General features: G+C 36.9%; 1 protein-coding gene across 4 annotated transcripts in view; it reads left to right on the plus strand.

Annotated features, from left to right (window-relative positions):
- RNF111 (ring finger protein 111) overlaps positions 1-16,706 on the plus strand; it is a 45,650-nt gene that overhangs the window by 21,805 nt on the left and 7,139 nt on the right. For all 4 annotated transcript variants that reach the window (XM_084293610.1, XM_084293611.1, XM_084293612.1 and 1 more), the window contains exons 4-10: positions 2,067-2,230; positions 4,417-4,614; positions 5,512-5,831; positions 6,679-6,934; positions 7,687-8,038; positions 10,548-10,673; positions 11,651-11,777. In XM_084293610.1, the coding sequence (XP_084149736.1) occupies positions 2,067-2,230; positions 4,417-4,614; positions 5,512-5,831; positions 6,679-6,934; positions 7,687-8,038; positions 10,548-10,673; positions 11,651-11,777 (1,543 nt within the window). The remainder of the gene's footprint in view (positions 1-2,066; positions 2,231-4,416; positions 4,615-5,511; positions 5,832-6,678; positions 6,935-7,686; positions 8,039-10,547; positions 10,674-11,650; positions 11,778-16,706) is intronic.

Genomic DNA, 16,706 nt, shown 5'->3' on the forward strand with positions numbered 1-16,706 from the left:
CTTCAAACAAGCTCCTTGATATTTTTTTTAAAACTGACACACACAAGATGTCATACTTATAAATCTGGGTTGCATATTTTGTAGCAGAGAAAACAGGGAGAGATGAAAGAAATCAACATTTTAAAAATGGATTTATTCAACAACATGTTTCTTTATAATTCTTTATATTTAAAGATGTAGAATATTCTTTGTAAGAAAGCAAAAGCTGCAGAATCAGTAGATGCTTTCTCTTGAGATGGTTAGAAATATGTTTCCAGAAATAGTTAATTTATCCATACGAATGTGTTGTTGAGAAGAACAATTGTAAAACTTAAGAGAAATATTCTTGCAAAGACTTCAGCTAGAGCTGGATCAAGTTTGTTTTAGCCACTTAAAACTTCATGTGAAGCTTTAGGGGGGTTAAAGAGGAGGCAATATGATGATAGTGCTTACAGAGCGTCAGTTGAAACCAGATTAAAGATGCATAAAATGCTGTTTAAAACTCAGCTTTCCTCTTCTCACCATCAATAGAAAATGTTTGCTGTAGTAGCCATAAAAAAATTACATACAAAAAAATTACTACTTTTCTACCTTACCTTCTGCAGTGGTACTGCCAAGATAACAGCAGCAACACCCCTCTCATTTATATTGATGTCAGTGGTGTTTTCCTCTTCATTGAGGAAGGGACTGAACCAAGGTTTTTTTCTGGTGTATTTAAATTTTGATCCATTCAATTTGTTAGACTTTCTAACATGAAGACTTCTTACATTAATTTTTATTAAATTCATAATGGGGTGGGCAAATAGAATTTTTTTTTTTTGCTGTCGAGCCCTTTATGTACTTTCCCTCAACTGTTCAGAAGAGATTTTACTCCAAAAATTTCATGAGAAGATACTAAATTTTGTTTTCTATTGGAAAATGTCATGATTCTGTGTGATTAACAAACACAGTACAAAAACAATTCCAGGAAGATTGCTATGGCAAGGAAGAGTCTTAAATTCCAATTCCAATCTCGATACCAAAACGTCAGGAAGTGTCCCTTCCACACTAGTCTTCAGTACTTTGAATGTTAATTACTATGCAGATTTTCCTGTGGTTCAGGAATGTTAGCTTTGTCAAAGAACAATTTAAGAAACAAAGGCAGCTATTGGAAGTCTTAATGGTAGTTCAGGATAAAAATGTAAATGCTGTAAGCAAACTGAACATTATGAAAACTATCTACCAATCTCAGAATACTGTTCAGAGCAAGATAAATGGTTTCCTTTATTGTCATGTAATTTGTGGATAGACTTTTACCTGCTTTAAATGGTAAAAATGTATTTTTGGTGGAAGTAAAAAAAAAAAAAAAAATCAGAGTAGCAAAAATTAAAATACTATTTCTGATGCTCTGTAGCATTAAATAGAATGGATGCTGTTATATTACAGAAACAAACCTGTCCGTTTCCTTAGGTATGGTACGGGCTTATGATTTCCTTTCTTCAGCTACATTTCACTTAAGCTTCATAACACATAATACAAAGCTGTGTTTATTTCTAAATGGGAGTGAGGGAAATGTTTAAGAGAATGTCCAAAGCAATCTCTGAACTTCAACATTAAAGATTAGAAATCATCCTCTGAAAACATGTCATTGCAAATTAACACTCAAAACTTAATATTTACTAATTTTTACAATCTTAACGCTTCTTTCATCATTGATAGATCTGTTTCAGACTGCATAGGAATAGCGTAGGATTCAGAGACTCGTGTTCTACAAGAAAATAAAAACATACAATTGATGTGATCGCTGCTTGACTGATACAGTTTCACAGTGATTTTTTTTAAATAAATTACTGGTGTTTATTTCACATAAACAAATATTAAAGATGTCTAATTTCTACCTGTTAGATAGGTGCTGTTATGTTGTCTGTTACAGGCTGCAGTAACACTTAAATGCCTTGCCGCTCCATATTCACTAGATGTGTATTTCAGCATAACAAAACTCTATTCTATTATTGAAAAATAAAACAGCAGCCTCCCAAACAGTGAGGTGGAAGGAAAAACAAAAAGGCAAGATTTAGGTCAGTAGTTAAGCTAATACCTTTTTTAAGGTCTCGTTCAACACTCGGACACTCAAGATCACACTGGGGACAAAGCTCTAGTTCTCATGCTGCGCGGCCTCAAGAGCAGCGGAACCGCAGCAGGATTTCCACAGTCATACAGCCCCTCAGACAGAACGCAGCAGAAGTCGTGGACCTCACGGTGGATGAGGATGGTAAGTCATACTGCTCTGAGAAGTTCCTTCCTTTAAGGTGAGCCGAATTAATTGTATTAGTTGCATACTGTTTTGTGAAAAAGTCTGGTAGAATGTCAGAAAATCTTCTTGCAACTTTATTTTTCAAATTAAAAGTTCAGATATTTCAGTGGATCCTCCATGTCTAACTTTCTTTAAAAAGCTGACTTGAGTGTGAGTCTGAAAGGTGAGTCACCAGGCAGGAATTACAGACCAAGTTGGAACCACTGCTCTAAACCTATGTGTTTATTTCAGTACAACGTTAGGAAAGGAAAATCTCATGGTAGTGCATTGGAGTTATGACTCTTCTTTGGAGTATAAATGAATTAAAAAACCAAAAATATAGTAAAGCATGCTCGGTTTCTGAAACTGTGACCTCTTCATGTTAAAACGTACTGGCACTTAAATGTATTCCTGCTGAAAATCATAAGAAAGATTTCCAATTATTATTGTTAGATGTTGCCAGAGGAAAGTCTTATACGTGTTTTTGTTGGTGTTGCTGGTAGTCACTCTGAAGATTTTTTTGGGTACACCCTGCTGTTAATGTTTAACAGAAGCTTTGCACTACTATAGTTCCATCTCTGTATGAAAGTTAGTGTATTATTCTTTAAGATGCCTTGATTTTGGGGGTGATTTGGATGGTTTGGAATTTTTTGGTTTGTTGATGGTTTTAAAGGAAGAAGATAGGTTGATTTACAGCTTTTTTGTGCTTTATAGTTTTACTATGAAATCCCAACAGCTCTATCATTGGAGAGGAAATAGCATCTATTGATGTAACTTATATGTACATGTGTCACATACAAACCATTGTGAAAATAGACACATTCTGAATTGAAACTGTTACAAGGCAAGGATGTACTTATTCCTAACTTTATGGATGTCTTCAAAGATACCAGTATTAAAACTTGGCTACTTACATGAGTGTAAAAGGGTTATCTTCCCACTTACCTTTGTGAATTAGCACCTGAGAAGTGTGTTTAAAAATGATTTTTTCTTCGCTAGCATTTTGAGATTGACCAAGCCTACTGGCTTTTATTTGTTTTATGTTTTTTTGGGGGTGGAGGGAGGTAGAGAGGGAACAGAACTGCTTGCATTATGGGTAACAAATCAAAACGGTAATAGGCTAGTAGGATGCTTGAGGCTAATAGAGTAAGTTGCATGACTGCAGGATTGCTTTTAGAATGCATTAGCATCCAGTCTCATGTACTATGTATTCACACACCAGTCTTAGGCTCTGCGTGTCCTGTTTCACGGATGGTTTTTTGCCTGAATTTAAACGTACTTCCCGAAAATACTTGCTTTAATTAAAATCAGAATGCCACATTTAAATTTAAAGGGATTTAAGCATAGATATCAAGTAATGTTTTTTAATGTGATCATCTGGAAGACTGCAGAAAGGGAGATGCGCTTATTCCCTTCCGTGTTGAGTTGCTGATATACCTATTAGATTAGGAGAGAAATCTTGAAAACGAGTCATATTTTACTTCAAGACGTTGTGTAAGAGAAGTGTTTGAACTATCTTAATGCTTTTTTATTATACCCATGCAGGCATTTTTTACTAAAAAAAAAAAAGCTGTTCTGTTTCTGATCTTACCTTTTATGGTATCTCTTATTCCTAGGCATGTCATTGCCTTGTCAAGTAGTTAGAAATTTTAAACGTAGTCAAAGGCAGACTTTTTAAAACTGAATTTGAACTATGCCACCATTTATTTATCCTTTTAAAACTTTACTGGTTCACAGTTGTGTAGTAGAGAACAAAATCTATGAAGTGTGGTAAATTTTCTGTGTGTCCAACGAAATATATATGTATGTATGTATATTCTTCATAATCTGCAAAATGAACTTGAAGTCTCAAATACTGATTAATGAATCTGATTCTAGTCTCAACGTCTACTGAGACTAGAAACCAAGTTTATCTCACAGTGGTCTTTAAAAACGTACATATAGAATAGCTGAAGCTTGTGAAGTAAAGTATCTCATCTAGTTTAGATGTTATTATGATGTTCTTGGTTAGTTATCTAAAAATTTTCTTGTGCTTCGTAGGCCTTAAAAGATGGTAAGGGTAATACTTAATCTTAGAATACTTTGCCTTTGAATTTATAGAAAACTTCCGCAAAAACGTTAGTAACTGTTTTCAGAACGTGGAAACTTTTTTCTTCCCCTGCTAGAGCCGACAGTTGTGCCAACCACATCAGCTAGGGTGGAGCCCCAGGTTGTGAGTTCTGGTTCCAGTAACAGTTCTAGTACGTCTACCTCAGAGCAGGCCTCTGATGCAGCTCCAAACGTCTCCACCAGCCAGCCCTCTGCAGCACCAGAGACGACTTCTGGTCTTCCGAATAGCAGCACTGCTGGTTCTTCAGCTGGAGGTACAGAATATGAGAGCTTTCTAAACTGTTGTATTGCCTGCCAGTACAAAGGAGATAGAGAAAGCTGATTAACCTCCTCTAGCTTAAGTAGCTTATGATCTTTTAGGACTGAAGATAGCAATAATAAGTTGAGATTGGTTAGATTGACTGTGTAAAGTCGAGAGGAAAGGAATCTGAAAACAGTGATCACTTTTGTCTCAAAGATGAATGAGGTGGTGCAGGAGCATTCTGTGCTCACTTATTGGGAAGGTTCGATTATATCTGATCAATAACCATGCACTTAATTTCCGAGGAGGCAGAATATAGTTCACTGGGAGTGGAGTCCTCCATGGCAATGTTGTAGGGTTTTTTATGTATGTGGTATAAGGAAGTGAAAGATGTCAACCTGTAGATTGCTTCACTGGAAGCATGTCTATACAGACCTATAACAGCTGTAAGTATGGGTAGCACTTGCAACATGTCTGAGATATGGGTGCTCTTTCACTTTCTGCAAGTCAGGTGATGTACAAAAAAAACCTGAGCTGACCACACTGACAAAGGAATTTGAGGATACTGGATCAAAATAGGTCTGTACATATTAGCCACAGGGACAGTCTTTTCTACTTCCCTGCTGATAATGTGTGTTAAACTACTGGAATAATAAAGTAAGTTTCAGTTCGTTTCCTCTAGTGGCTTTCATGTGTACATTCACTGAAACTGTTCATGTTTGCTTCATTTGGCAGGCATGGCTAAATCCTCATTTTTTTATCCAGTTTGTTTTGTTGTAGTCTGTATCTGTTTTCTGATCAGTTAATTATTTAATCATGAAGTACTGTTTTTTAAATTTCAGACTCTGCTTTATGGTGTCTGGCTTTACTAATTTCTTATACTTTAATGTTAACTTCTTTTAATTTAAAGATGATACGAGAAGAACTGCATCTAATACAACACTGGAAACTGGCCCTCCGGCCATGCCACGGTTACCATCTTGCTGCCCTCAGCATTCTCCATGTGGAGGATCTTCACAGAATCATCATGCACTGGGGCATCCGCATACAAGCTGCTTTCAGCAGCATGGCCACCACTTTCAACACCACCACCACCACCACCACAACCCTCACCCAGCTGTTCCGCTGTCTCCTTCGTTCAGTGACTCCAGCTGCCCTGTTGAAAGGCCTCCTCCAGTGCCTGCCCCTTGTGGAGCAAGCAGCAGTTCTGGCACCAGTTACCATGAGCAGGCACGTTTAATTTTTGTAACTATTCCTTTGTGATTTCAAGTTCTGTTATAGGTATGGAAGAATAGAATAGGATGCTGAATTGTGGATTATTTTCATGTTCTGTAGCAGACACGATAAAAAGGAACTAAACAGAAAATTTGAGTTAGTTTGCATTTTTGTGTCCACATATTGTAAGAGAAGTCATAACCTGACAAATAATCATTGACAGCTGACATTATCTTGATGACTATAAGGCTTATTTTATTTTGCTATTTAGTCAAAACAAACATAAATACCTTGGAATACACTTTGCAGATCATAGTTTTGTGCATAAGTGGGCTGCTTTAAGGGAAGAAAAATCAGTCTAAGGTTCAGTTTATAAAAAGAAAAGTTGATTTTCTAGTCATTGCTTTAAGACTTCCAAAGTAACTAAAAAACAGATCTAAACCAATACTGTTAAAAATCTAAGAACGTTACTGATAGTTCTACATGTTGTAAATTAAATTGGCACAATCTGGTGTATGTTTTAAGTGTAATACAGTAGACACAACTGAAAACACTAAAAGTTTGTTGTTGGCCTGCAAATAATTCAAGGTGTGCAGCTCCCACATACTTGATTTATCCATCGTAGCCTTGTTGTGTGTTTATATGGTACTGGTATAATTAATTCAGTCTCTTTTGTCAGATTCAAGAATTTGGGAATAAGAAACCTTAATCATATCTAAGGAATGTTCCAGAACCAAGTCTTAAAACTTAAAAACCTGGATCTCAGATAGTATTTATTCTATTTTAGCATATTATGTTTGAGGGTGACTTTGTTTTCAATGTCTGAAGAATTGCTTGAAAAAGAGGTGGTTTGTTTATGCAGCAGGCGTTGCCAGTAGACTTAAGCAGCAATGGCATAAGAAGTCATGGAAGTGGTGCTTTTCATGGAACGTCTGCTTTTGATCCCTGCTGTCCTGGTTCTTCATCTCGAACTGCGATTTATGGGCATCAGGCTGGTGCTGGCCCAAGCCAATCAATAACAATAGATGGGTATGGATCAAGTATGGTTGCACAGCCCCAGCCCCAACCTCCTCCTCAGGCATCGCTTTCTTCCTGCCGGCATTATATGCATTCTCCCTGTAAGTACTGATGATAAGTTCTGGATATCTGTGCGTTGGAACGGATGACAAAACAAACAAGAAAACAGCTTCCCTGACAACATATGAAAACGTTTACTGTCTGCTTACTTTGATTGTAAAAATGGCCTAGAAAAATGCATGCTAAGAATTGTATTTAAATGGTTAAGTTTATGTAGAGGAATTGCACGTAACCAAGGGGAAATTAAAATATTTTCTTTTGGAAGAAGTCATTTTTGAGTGGCAGCTCTTAACATTCAAACTTTAAAAAAAAAAAAAAGTATTTACTACAAAAATATTTTTATCCTTTGTTTTTTAGTAACACCTTTTCATTTTTTTCCTTATATCTTCCCCTTCCATATATCTCCAATGAGTTCTGCTTTAGCAGGCTCAGAGTTAACTAACTTGTTTGATGTGTTATGTCTACAAAATAGCGGACTTGAAGGGGAAAAAGAGTATTTAAAAACAACAAATGAAGTAAAATTTCTTACTATGTATATCCTTTTCAACATGCATCACAGATGCCTACTTTTTACCAACCCAAGAAAGAAGAGTAGTGGCTGCAGGAAGTGTGGCCTTGTAGGATGTATCTCTGGAGTCACCTGAGAAGCTGAATATACACAAATTCCCATGTTGCCACTGTTTTATATTGGTATAACAACATCGAAGCACCTGTGTGAATATACTGATGTTTTTTATAAATTTCATCCAGAAACTACTATGGACAAGATCAAAAATCTCTGTTTTCATTGCAGATGCTTCTTTGACCAGACCTCTTCACCATCAAGCTTCTGCATGTCCCCACTCTCATGGAAATCCTCCTCCGCAGCCACAACCTCCACCTCAAGTAGATTATGTTATTCCTCATCCAGTGCATCCCTTCCATCCTTCAATCTCCTCCCACGCATCTTCTCATCCTGTTCCACCTCCTCCACCAACTCATCCTTTAGCCAATGCAGCTGCTCCGATTCCACAGCATCTTCCGGCAGCACATCAGCCTATCTCCCATCACATCCCTGCAACAGCACCTCCAGCACAGAGGCTACATCCTCATGAAGTGATCCAGAGGATGGAGGTCCAGAGAAGAAGAATGATGCAACACCCAACGTATGTCACAAATGTACTCAGAACATTATCTAAACATATAATTCGTTTCCCTCAGGTTTGTAAAATGTTGCATGTGGATCTCAAATTGTAATTGCATGGTTAGGAACTGTTAGCATTAAACCATGGTAGGAAGTGTCTTTACATACCATCGCAGTCGAGTGAGCATTTAGACTGAACCTGTTCTTGTCACTACATTCACTGTTGCATCCAGGTGAGGCAAGAAGTACAGTGAATGGGTTATGGAAGAGAAGTGAAGCTTTGTTTCTCTTGCCCATTAATTATCCTTCAGATAATAGGCAGGAATTCCTTTTCAAGCTGGACAGCCTAAAAAGTACATCATAAGCTCCTTCCATATGTTTCTTAAAAATGTCTTGTCTTTTGCATTGCTGATACTATTAAGATCCTTCTTATGTAACTAATGCTTTAAGATAAGATGGACTTCTCATAAGAGATGGCTTACCAGGTTTAATGAAGATTTAATCTTAGATAAATGCCTAGCTTTACTACACCTTGGTCTTCAGAAGAGAAGAAACACTGAATAATGCCTATCAGAAGGTGACGGATGTTGAGGTGTAGCTTTCTTGATACTGTTTAAGAGATACTGCTGTTGGTAAACTAGACACTAGTATCAACAGAAATCAGGTCAGTACTGGCTTGGAATTCAATCAAAGCATAACTGAAGCTATTTTGTTTTGGAGATAATGCTTTTAGATATTCAGGAGCATTTCAAGCAAGAACTCCCTAGTTGTTTCTCCTAACATTTTTATATGAATTCTACCAGTATCTAATATAAAACAGATTTAGATGTTAATGCTGAAACAAAAATTTGCTTTAACCACAACTTCTTAAGCAGTTTTCAGATACTTAAACAAAACCACAAAAGAACCCTGTCAGCAGAGTTAGTACCTACAGTGATACATGACATACATGACAGATCTGTGTTTTTCTGTAGGGAAGTCATATGTTTCTCTTCTTTCTCAGTCATGACAATTTTGAACCTGGACCTGTTCTTTATCTGTTATGCAAATGGTATGACCTCAACACCCTGACTTCAGCATGCAAGGGTACTGGTTGTGTATGCCTGTGATTATGGAGTAGTATACAAAAATCAATTTTGGAATGCTCAAGCCAGGTCAAGTGGGAGACTGAATTTCAAGCAAAAACAAAAGTGATAGCCATCTTACTTGTTCTAGAAACTTCGTGATAGCAGAATTCTGATTCCTTCAGTTCCTTGTTTCAACCTCTCAAGAGTTCTCAGGATGTTGTTTCATCCTTCATTTCTAGAAATAGTATATGGGATAGTCTTCCAGCTTGTATACCTTCTAGTGACACAGAACTCTTTCAAAATTGTAAGTAGAGAGTGGTTAGTATCCTTACTGTCATGTCTCAAACACTGGGTACAACTATAACTTTCTTTGGATCTTGGGATTGGCAACAAAATGTGCAGAAGGCAGCATTTGATGGTGCATTGCGTTCGTATACCATATAGTATTTATGTTTAAAATCTTTTTAAAAATATGTTGTTCCAGATTTTTCCCATAGTTAATGAACTGAACAGAGGTGAGACTAGGAATAGGTTCTGCTGTGATAATTGTATCCGTGTTGTGTTAGTTTCCTGCAGTGGTATGTACCATGTAACATAATTTATACAAGCTCAACAGATTTCTCTGAAGAAGCATCAATTTGCATTGGTTAGAATAGTATGCTTTAAGTAACCTCTTATTTTTTTAGATGTATGTAGATTACAAAATGTAATCTGCTCTGTCTGGAAGTTTAAGGTGGGACTGAATGTGAAGGGAGTTTCCTGCTCTTAGTAAAATCCAAGTCTCTAGGCTGAATAATAATAAAATAATTCTGCTTTGAATGCAATGGAAATAAAAACACTAATCAATTTTTTTGTGGTAAGTGGAAGATGGTAAAGTAGCAGAAATCAGCCAGCAGGTTTTTTGCAAAGATTTTGTCCAAAACTGTAGTTGTTCTGTACCAGCTGGAATGGAAGGAACTGTTCTCTTATTACTTGAGCTATGATGCAAACGTGTTTCAAGGCAAATTACCTCTGATTAGTGTGCTTGTTTTCCCCTAATAATTTCTGGTGGTATAATTTCACTGGAAATAAACTAAGAATCATTCACGGCAGTGCTACAGACTACATCCTTAATCGTGACATGACTATTATGTGCACTTTAATTGCTCTCCTGTTCTGCAGTTTGGGATTAGGATTAAACAGTGTCAGTCCTTTGATTGTATCTGTCACGTAAAGACCAGATCGCGGTAGCTGACGGTGTTTGCAGTGTATCTCAGTATATTGCTATAAAGATAACTATTTGGTCAGTTTTGTGTTTGAGTCTGAAATTCTAGCTTTAGACATAAATTGAAATTAAAACAGCGTGGGGAGTTTTATTTTTCATTTTAACTTGTTCCAGTAATTCAGGCTGTAACATTGATGATGAATTTTACTTTCTCTACCCTAATAAATGTGTGGAATTAACTGTTGCTGTTTTGTTTTTAGACGTGCTCATGAGAGGCCTCCTCCGCATCCTCACAGAATGCACCCAAATTATGGTCATGGGCATCACATTCATGTGCCTCAGACAATGTCTTCCCATCCTCGACAAGCTCCAGAGAGGTCTGCCTGGTTAGTAATCATATAACTATTTTAGTTCTTTGAGACTCAGCCTGCGTTATCAGCTATGGTCCTTTGCACTGTTTTTAAAAAATAAAAATAAAAAATGCTGTGTGCACCTGTAATTTAAAATTGGTATATCTTGATTTGACTTTGAGACGTTGCTTTTAGCATTCCATATATTAAGCATATTTCTAGTTTTTTATCCATTGCTTTTTGAAAGTTGAGAATCACTGACGGTAGGTAGTTATTTCAAGAACTGATTTTTTAAAATAGGCAAGTAAAATATTGCTAAAGCCAATTCTTGTATTTTTTTTTTTATAAAATAAGCTTGTAAGTGAAATCCAGACTTTATCTACCTTAATGGGTTGAGTACCCCATGGTTCAATCCTGAGTGCATTCCAGTTTAACATCTTCATTAACTATCTGGACGATGGCGTAGAGTGCACCCCCAGTAAATTCACAGATGACACAAAGCGAGGGGTACAGTGCACTTAGTCACATGGTCTGAATTTCTGGGTAGACCTGTGTGGTGCCAGGAGTTGGACTTGATGATCTTTATGGGTCCCTTCCAACTCAGATATTCTGTGATTATCTCGTATGTATGTATTAGCTTACTTGAAATTGCATCAGACCACTTGTGAAGATTAGGTTTAAGTTCTGCTATGTATTTAATATCTAGAAAAAATTACTTCTGAGCCATCAGAGAAGAGGTTCCTGGGTTATGGCTTCTGTTCCCATAGTGCATGAACTAGTCAACACGATAAATATACAGTTGTCTCTACTGATTTAATGTACTGGATCTTCATAGCTTACTTAAAAGCTGCTTTTAGTTATGGTAGGATTAAGAAGATTTTCAGCAAAGTTTACATATATTTAAAAAAGCGTTAAGATAGTGTTGCTGTGGTTTATGCTGTCCAAAGCAGTGGAATTGTATCTAGGAGGCAAGATGTACCGTTACTGTAATGCTACTTTCATTCATGTGACAGGGAACTGGGAATTGAAGCTGGTGTGACTGCAGCTACTTACCCTCCAGGGCCCTTGCATCCTCACTTGGCCCACTACCACGCACCTCCTCGACTTCATCACTTGCAAATAGGGGCTCTTCCCCTAATGGTAAGGAGATGGCTTGTGAAAAATCACAATAATTGGTCATTGTAATTATTTTGTTTGTTAAGAAAATTATTTGGGGGATTAATGTATATGATTAGGCATGTATACCTTGTTGTGAAAGGTATTGGTTTAACTAAAGAAGAAAATAATCCAGTGCTTTTGTGTTGTTCCCAGATAGAAAGCTACAAGAACAGACAGGCTCATATCTAATAAGAAAAAATAGTTTAGGACGCTAATATTTCTAACTTCAGCTCTTGTAAAACGAATCATATTTTAATTAAATTGTCATGTGCATTGCAATGCATTGACCCTCTGCATCTGATTTCTAAAACTTGTGTTCTTTAATGAGCTTCAGTTCGTTAAAGGTACCAGCTTTCCACCCAGCGCATAAGGATTGGCGCTGGTGCTTCATTTAATTTTAAGTTTCATATGTACAGCTGGAATTCTGTATAGAGATTTGGTTGGTTTTTCAGTAATATTTGGTGTTCATCAACCTTATTCCACATGATAAAATAATATGATTTTGTAGCATGAAGTGTTACAAGCAGAATTAAGTGTGAGGGTTAGTCCCTTACTAAACGCAACTTTTAAAATCTACAGTAGAAAAATGAGAATCTGTGTATCTTATGACTTATACAGAATACTAGTTTTTGAAAGAATTTTTGTAAAAATATTCTTAACTTTCTTTCAAGACAATTCAAGACAGAAACGTAGTTGAACTGAGTAAGTGCACCATTTCTGTGTGGGTATTCTGTATGGCTAATCTGTTTTATTTAGCCCTCTAAAAGCTAGACAATCTAGACAATCTAATCAAATAGTGGCCTCATCTAGAGACAGATGCTAAAACTGTAATTAAAAAAATCAACCTGCAAGTCTTGCCCATACAAGATTTCTGTATTAGAGGCCAGAACTGACATCTAGAGATTGGATTATAAATTTATAACTAATACTGTAATAGTGGTCTCTTTGTTGTCTGTTCTTAAACTGCTTGATCCTTGCTACTTATCTAATGTAATAATCCTCAGGTATCTCTGATCTCTGTAGGGTTGGTAATTCTTTGTTGCACAGCTTTCATAGTTACCATAGACCATTCAGTGCACTCTAATTCAGTATTTTAGCATAGACAATAAAATTATATAGCCTTCTCCATGAAAAAGGGCCCTTTAAATAGGTCAGTGACCTGCAGTTGTGTTAGGAGGCAGCAAGTTAAACGTGTCTATTTTATCTCACTATCAGGGCTAGTTAAGTCAATTATGAGACTTATTTCCACTGTTGCTGTGGAGCTTCTAGAAACTCGAGAGGTGAGCTCATCCTTGTGTTAATGTGTTGAGAAACTTACCTGTATTTTAACTTTTGCAGGTGTGTGCATACATCAAAAATGATACACGAGAAGTAGTTGGGACCCCCCTTTTACTGTCTTGTTAGCAGTAGAATGGAAAAAAAAAAACTTAGAGAAGATTTAGAAGTATTTGATGAATGTCTGATAAGATACTTTGGGGAGTCTTGCCAAATAGCTGCTGTTAGTAACAGATATGTCAGATGAAGTAGGGTTCTTTAACTCTACAAAAACTTGCGCATGTGTTTGTGTAGGGCTATCTGGTCCTTATAAGTCAGTCATGAATCTCTGGATGAAGTGGAATTCAAGTTGTGTGTGTCAGGTTTTTGTACTCATTGTCCTGACAAGGCATTTTGCAGTGTACGGACATCTGGAAGGAGTAATTCCTTGAAAGTTTGGGGTCTGTTTTGAACCCTGCTGAAATCAGGTTGAGTGTTAGGCTTTGAAGCAGTGGTGTTTTGAGTCATATGAAACATATGCAGATTACATGCACTAGAAGAAAATAAAGGCAGGTTAAAGCACTGCTAGCAGTTGTATACAGAAGGGGCTCAAAGCACTTTGATGGTTCTGCCCCTTCTCTGGTGGTAATGAAAGCCAAAGTTTTCTTTATTTATACGTACGTGAGAATATAGGAGATTGGTCAGCAAAAATGACTACTGAACATGGAGCAAATCTGTGAAGTTTATGTAAAAAAAAAAAAAAAATTTGAATCTTAACCAAAAGGACCATTTTTTATTAAAGAACAACAGATGCGACTGCTTCTGTCATCAGGGTCTTTTCATTGTAACTTTAGGAACTGGGGCAGGGAAGGAGAGGCTGAACTATAGTTGAAGGCCCTCTGCTAAGGTTAGTTAATGTTATGAGGAGCGCTTTCTTTTTCAGAAAACAGGGTGTACTGAGCAGCAGTTTGCAAGTTCATTAGCTGTGTTCTTGATGCAGGTGTCATAAACTGTTGATGTTCTGGTTTTTGTTTGTTTTTAAAAAGTCTTTTGAAGTAACTTATGCAGTAGCTCAGCTGAAAATCGGTTGTGTTTAATGTACTTTCCAAAAACGGTGAATTGCCTGGTAGACAGTGTGCTTTTTTGTTTTGGGGAGTTACAAAAAACTCTTGGAAGCTAATGTCTGATGTAAAGGGCATAATGGATTGTTAGGGCTAAAATGACATCAGTACTCTGATGTATCAATTTCAGATCTTAATCGGATGCAGGTAATCTAATTTTAATCTGGTCTACTCAAATAGACTTGCAATTTCAGTCCTCAGCGAGACAAGATAAGGATGCATTAGGGGATAGGAGTAGCATTCAGCAGCTCTGCCAGTCCAAATAGAAAAGATTTTGTTTCCCTCACCCTTTTATTAGCTTGGTGGAGGCAATTTTCACTTGTTTAAGTGTTGCTTCAGGAGGAATCCTAGATTAAAAGCAGTTTAAAGAACACTTCTTTCATGCCTACCTAGACAAGGATTAGTCTACTTCCCTCCTTGAGTTAATGCAATTACTTTGATCATTGTGACTCTGCCTGAGAGTAGTGTGTGTTCCCATCATTATTTCAGTGCCTTGCATGTGGTGAGGGAAAAAAGCTCCTGTCAAAGTGATTTTTGTGATGGATTCATTCTGCGCAGCGAACTTGAACGTTTTTCAGAGGAATCAACTAAAGATCTATGTGTCACATAAATAATGCAGCACCATATGAGAGAGACAGGAGATATAGGCTGTATGTGTGCCACTGTAGTGTAGTTGAAGGTGGATGTTAGGTTTGAAATAGATTTTCATTAACTGCAACAGATTTAACTGTTTTTCAAGTAGGAAAAATGGAACTGTGTAATACAACTGATCCTTTTTTTCTCCCATATAAACATGAATTCATGTTTGCTTGCTTTTTAATAGATTATGGACCACTGAAGAGCATTTATTTTATGTTCCCCTTTGGCACAGATAGACCTAGGTCTTTAGCTATGCAACATATGTTAATTGTTCTTTCCCACAGCGTCTCTCTGAAAATTGCAACTTTTCCTTGTTTGAATTTGACTTATTTAAGAAAATTGATCAGCTTTATTTTTTCAAGTATTGACATGGATTAAAGCAGTTAACTGGATAAGTGTATTGTTAAGATCCTTAATGAGAACCCTTGAATGGAAGGTTGGGATGGGGAAGATAAATAGTACAATGCAATGGAAAAATCACTGGTGGCAGCGGAAAGGCAGAAAAATCCTGGAAATACGGAAGGTGTTGAAAACAGGATAGCAAGGAAAGCTATATCTTTCTTGTAGGCTATTTCAAACTGTTTCAGAATGATTGTGTTGTAACTAGTTCAGACTTCAGCTTGAACTTCTGAGTCACTGTACATTTTTGTTGGTAGTAGGAAACATCGTAAGGAAGTGCAAAACCAGAAACAAGTGATCCTTTGTTTTACAGGAAACACACAGTTCTTGGCAAGCATGGACTGAACTTTGCAGATTCAGAGTATATTGCTTTAAATTGTATATTATTATTTGACTATATCAAAAAAAAAAGTAAGTTACTTAACGTAGGCTGGCATTATCTGTCTTTTCTCTCTTCTGCAATTTCAAAACTTACTGAAAGTGCACTTTCATCTGTGCTTAACTTTCTTGAAGCTGTTTCAAGAGAGCAGAAATCTTCTGTTTGCAGTTGGTGACAGTTAAATGGGTAGTAGTTAGGCTATTGTCTCTTGGTCATTATTGTTCCTTTGCCCATTGTTGCTTGTAGGCACAAATGTAATCAGTTAAAATTTTGCTGTGTTAGCACACTGCTTATTCTGCAGGCATAAAACTATTTTGTTCTTACGAAGATGGCTGTTTCAAGATAGTGTTTTTACTTGGCCAGAAATGTAACCTGCTCTTCAAGAATATTGCATAAAAGAGCCTGCATGTGCCATGTTCAGATAGTTGTACAGAGGTGCTATGTTTCCCATCAGGCTAATGTGAAGGCATGTTTAGTACTGTGAAAATATATCATGTCCCACCCAGCGTTTGTTGTGTAAATTCAGTTGTTTGTTGCAATATGTGCTCTGAGAAACTCTTGCTTTTGTGGTGGTGTTAGTAGGTTTCTCAAATAGCTTTTAGTAGCAGAACTCACTCTAGCTGGGAGACTGACTGGCTACATGTCGCTCCAGTTGGTAACCTCTGACCTTTGAGGCAATGTCAAGTGTAATTTCTGCATCTGCTAGCGAAATAAAGTTGTTTAGAAACTTTTGCTGTTCATGTCAGCTTTTAGCTACTAGACGGGATTTGAAAAACATAGAAAGGTATTGTATTGGTCTGTTAATGATATGTGAGTAACTTTGTCTAGACCTGTGGCTCCTTACGGTGCATTAACGCAGTTTTACACCCTTTATATGTTAAGAACTTGCTGAAAATCATGGAAATCATACAAGTATCCAACTTAAAGGATAATATCTGAGATGTCTAACTCGGTGACAGACTCACAAAATTAATTTTGAGCTGTGACATACAGCAGCAGGGGCATTACTAGCTGACAGCACAGAAAGGAAGATAGCACTTCTAAAATACATTACAGTATTTCCAAATGAATTGCTTCTTACAGTCCTTACATCAGTACACTCTCCGTGTTGAAAGTAAA

This window comes from Netta rufina (genome assembly GCF_964035555.1).
Source record: "Netta rufina genome assembly, chromosome: 11".
Lineage (NCBI taxonomy): Eukaryota > Metazoa > Chordata > Aves > Anseriformes > Anatidae > Netta > Netta rufina.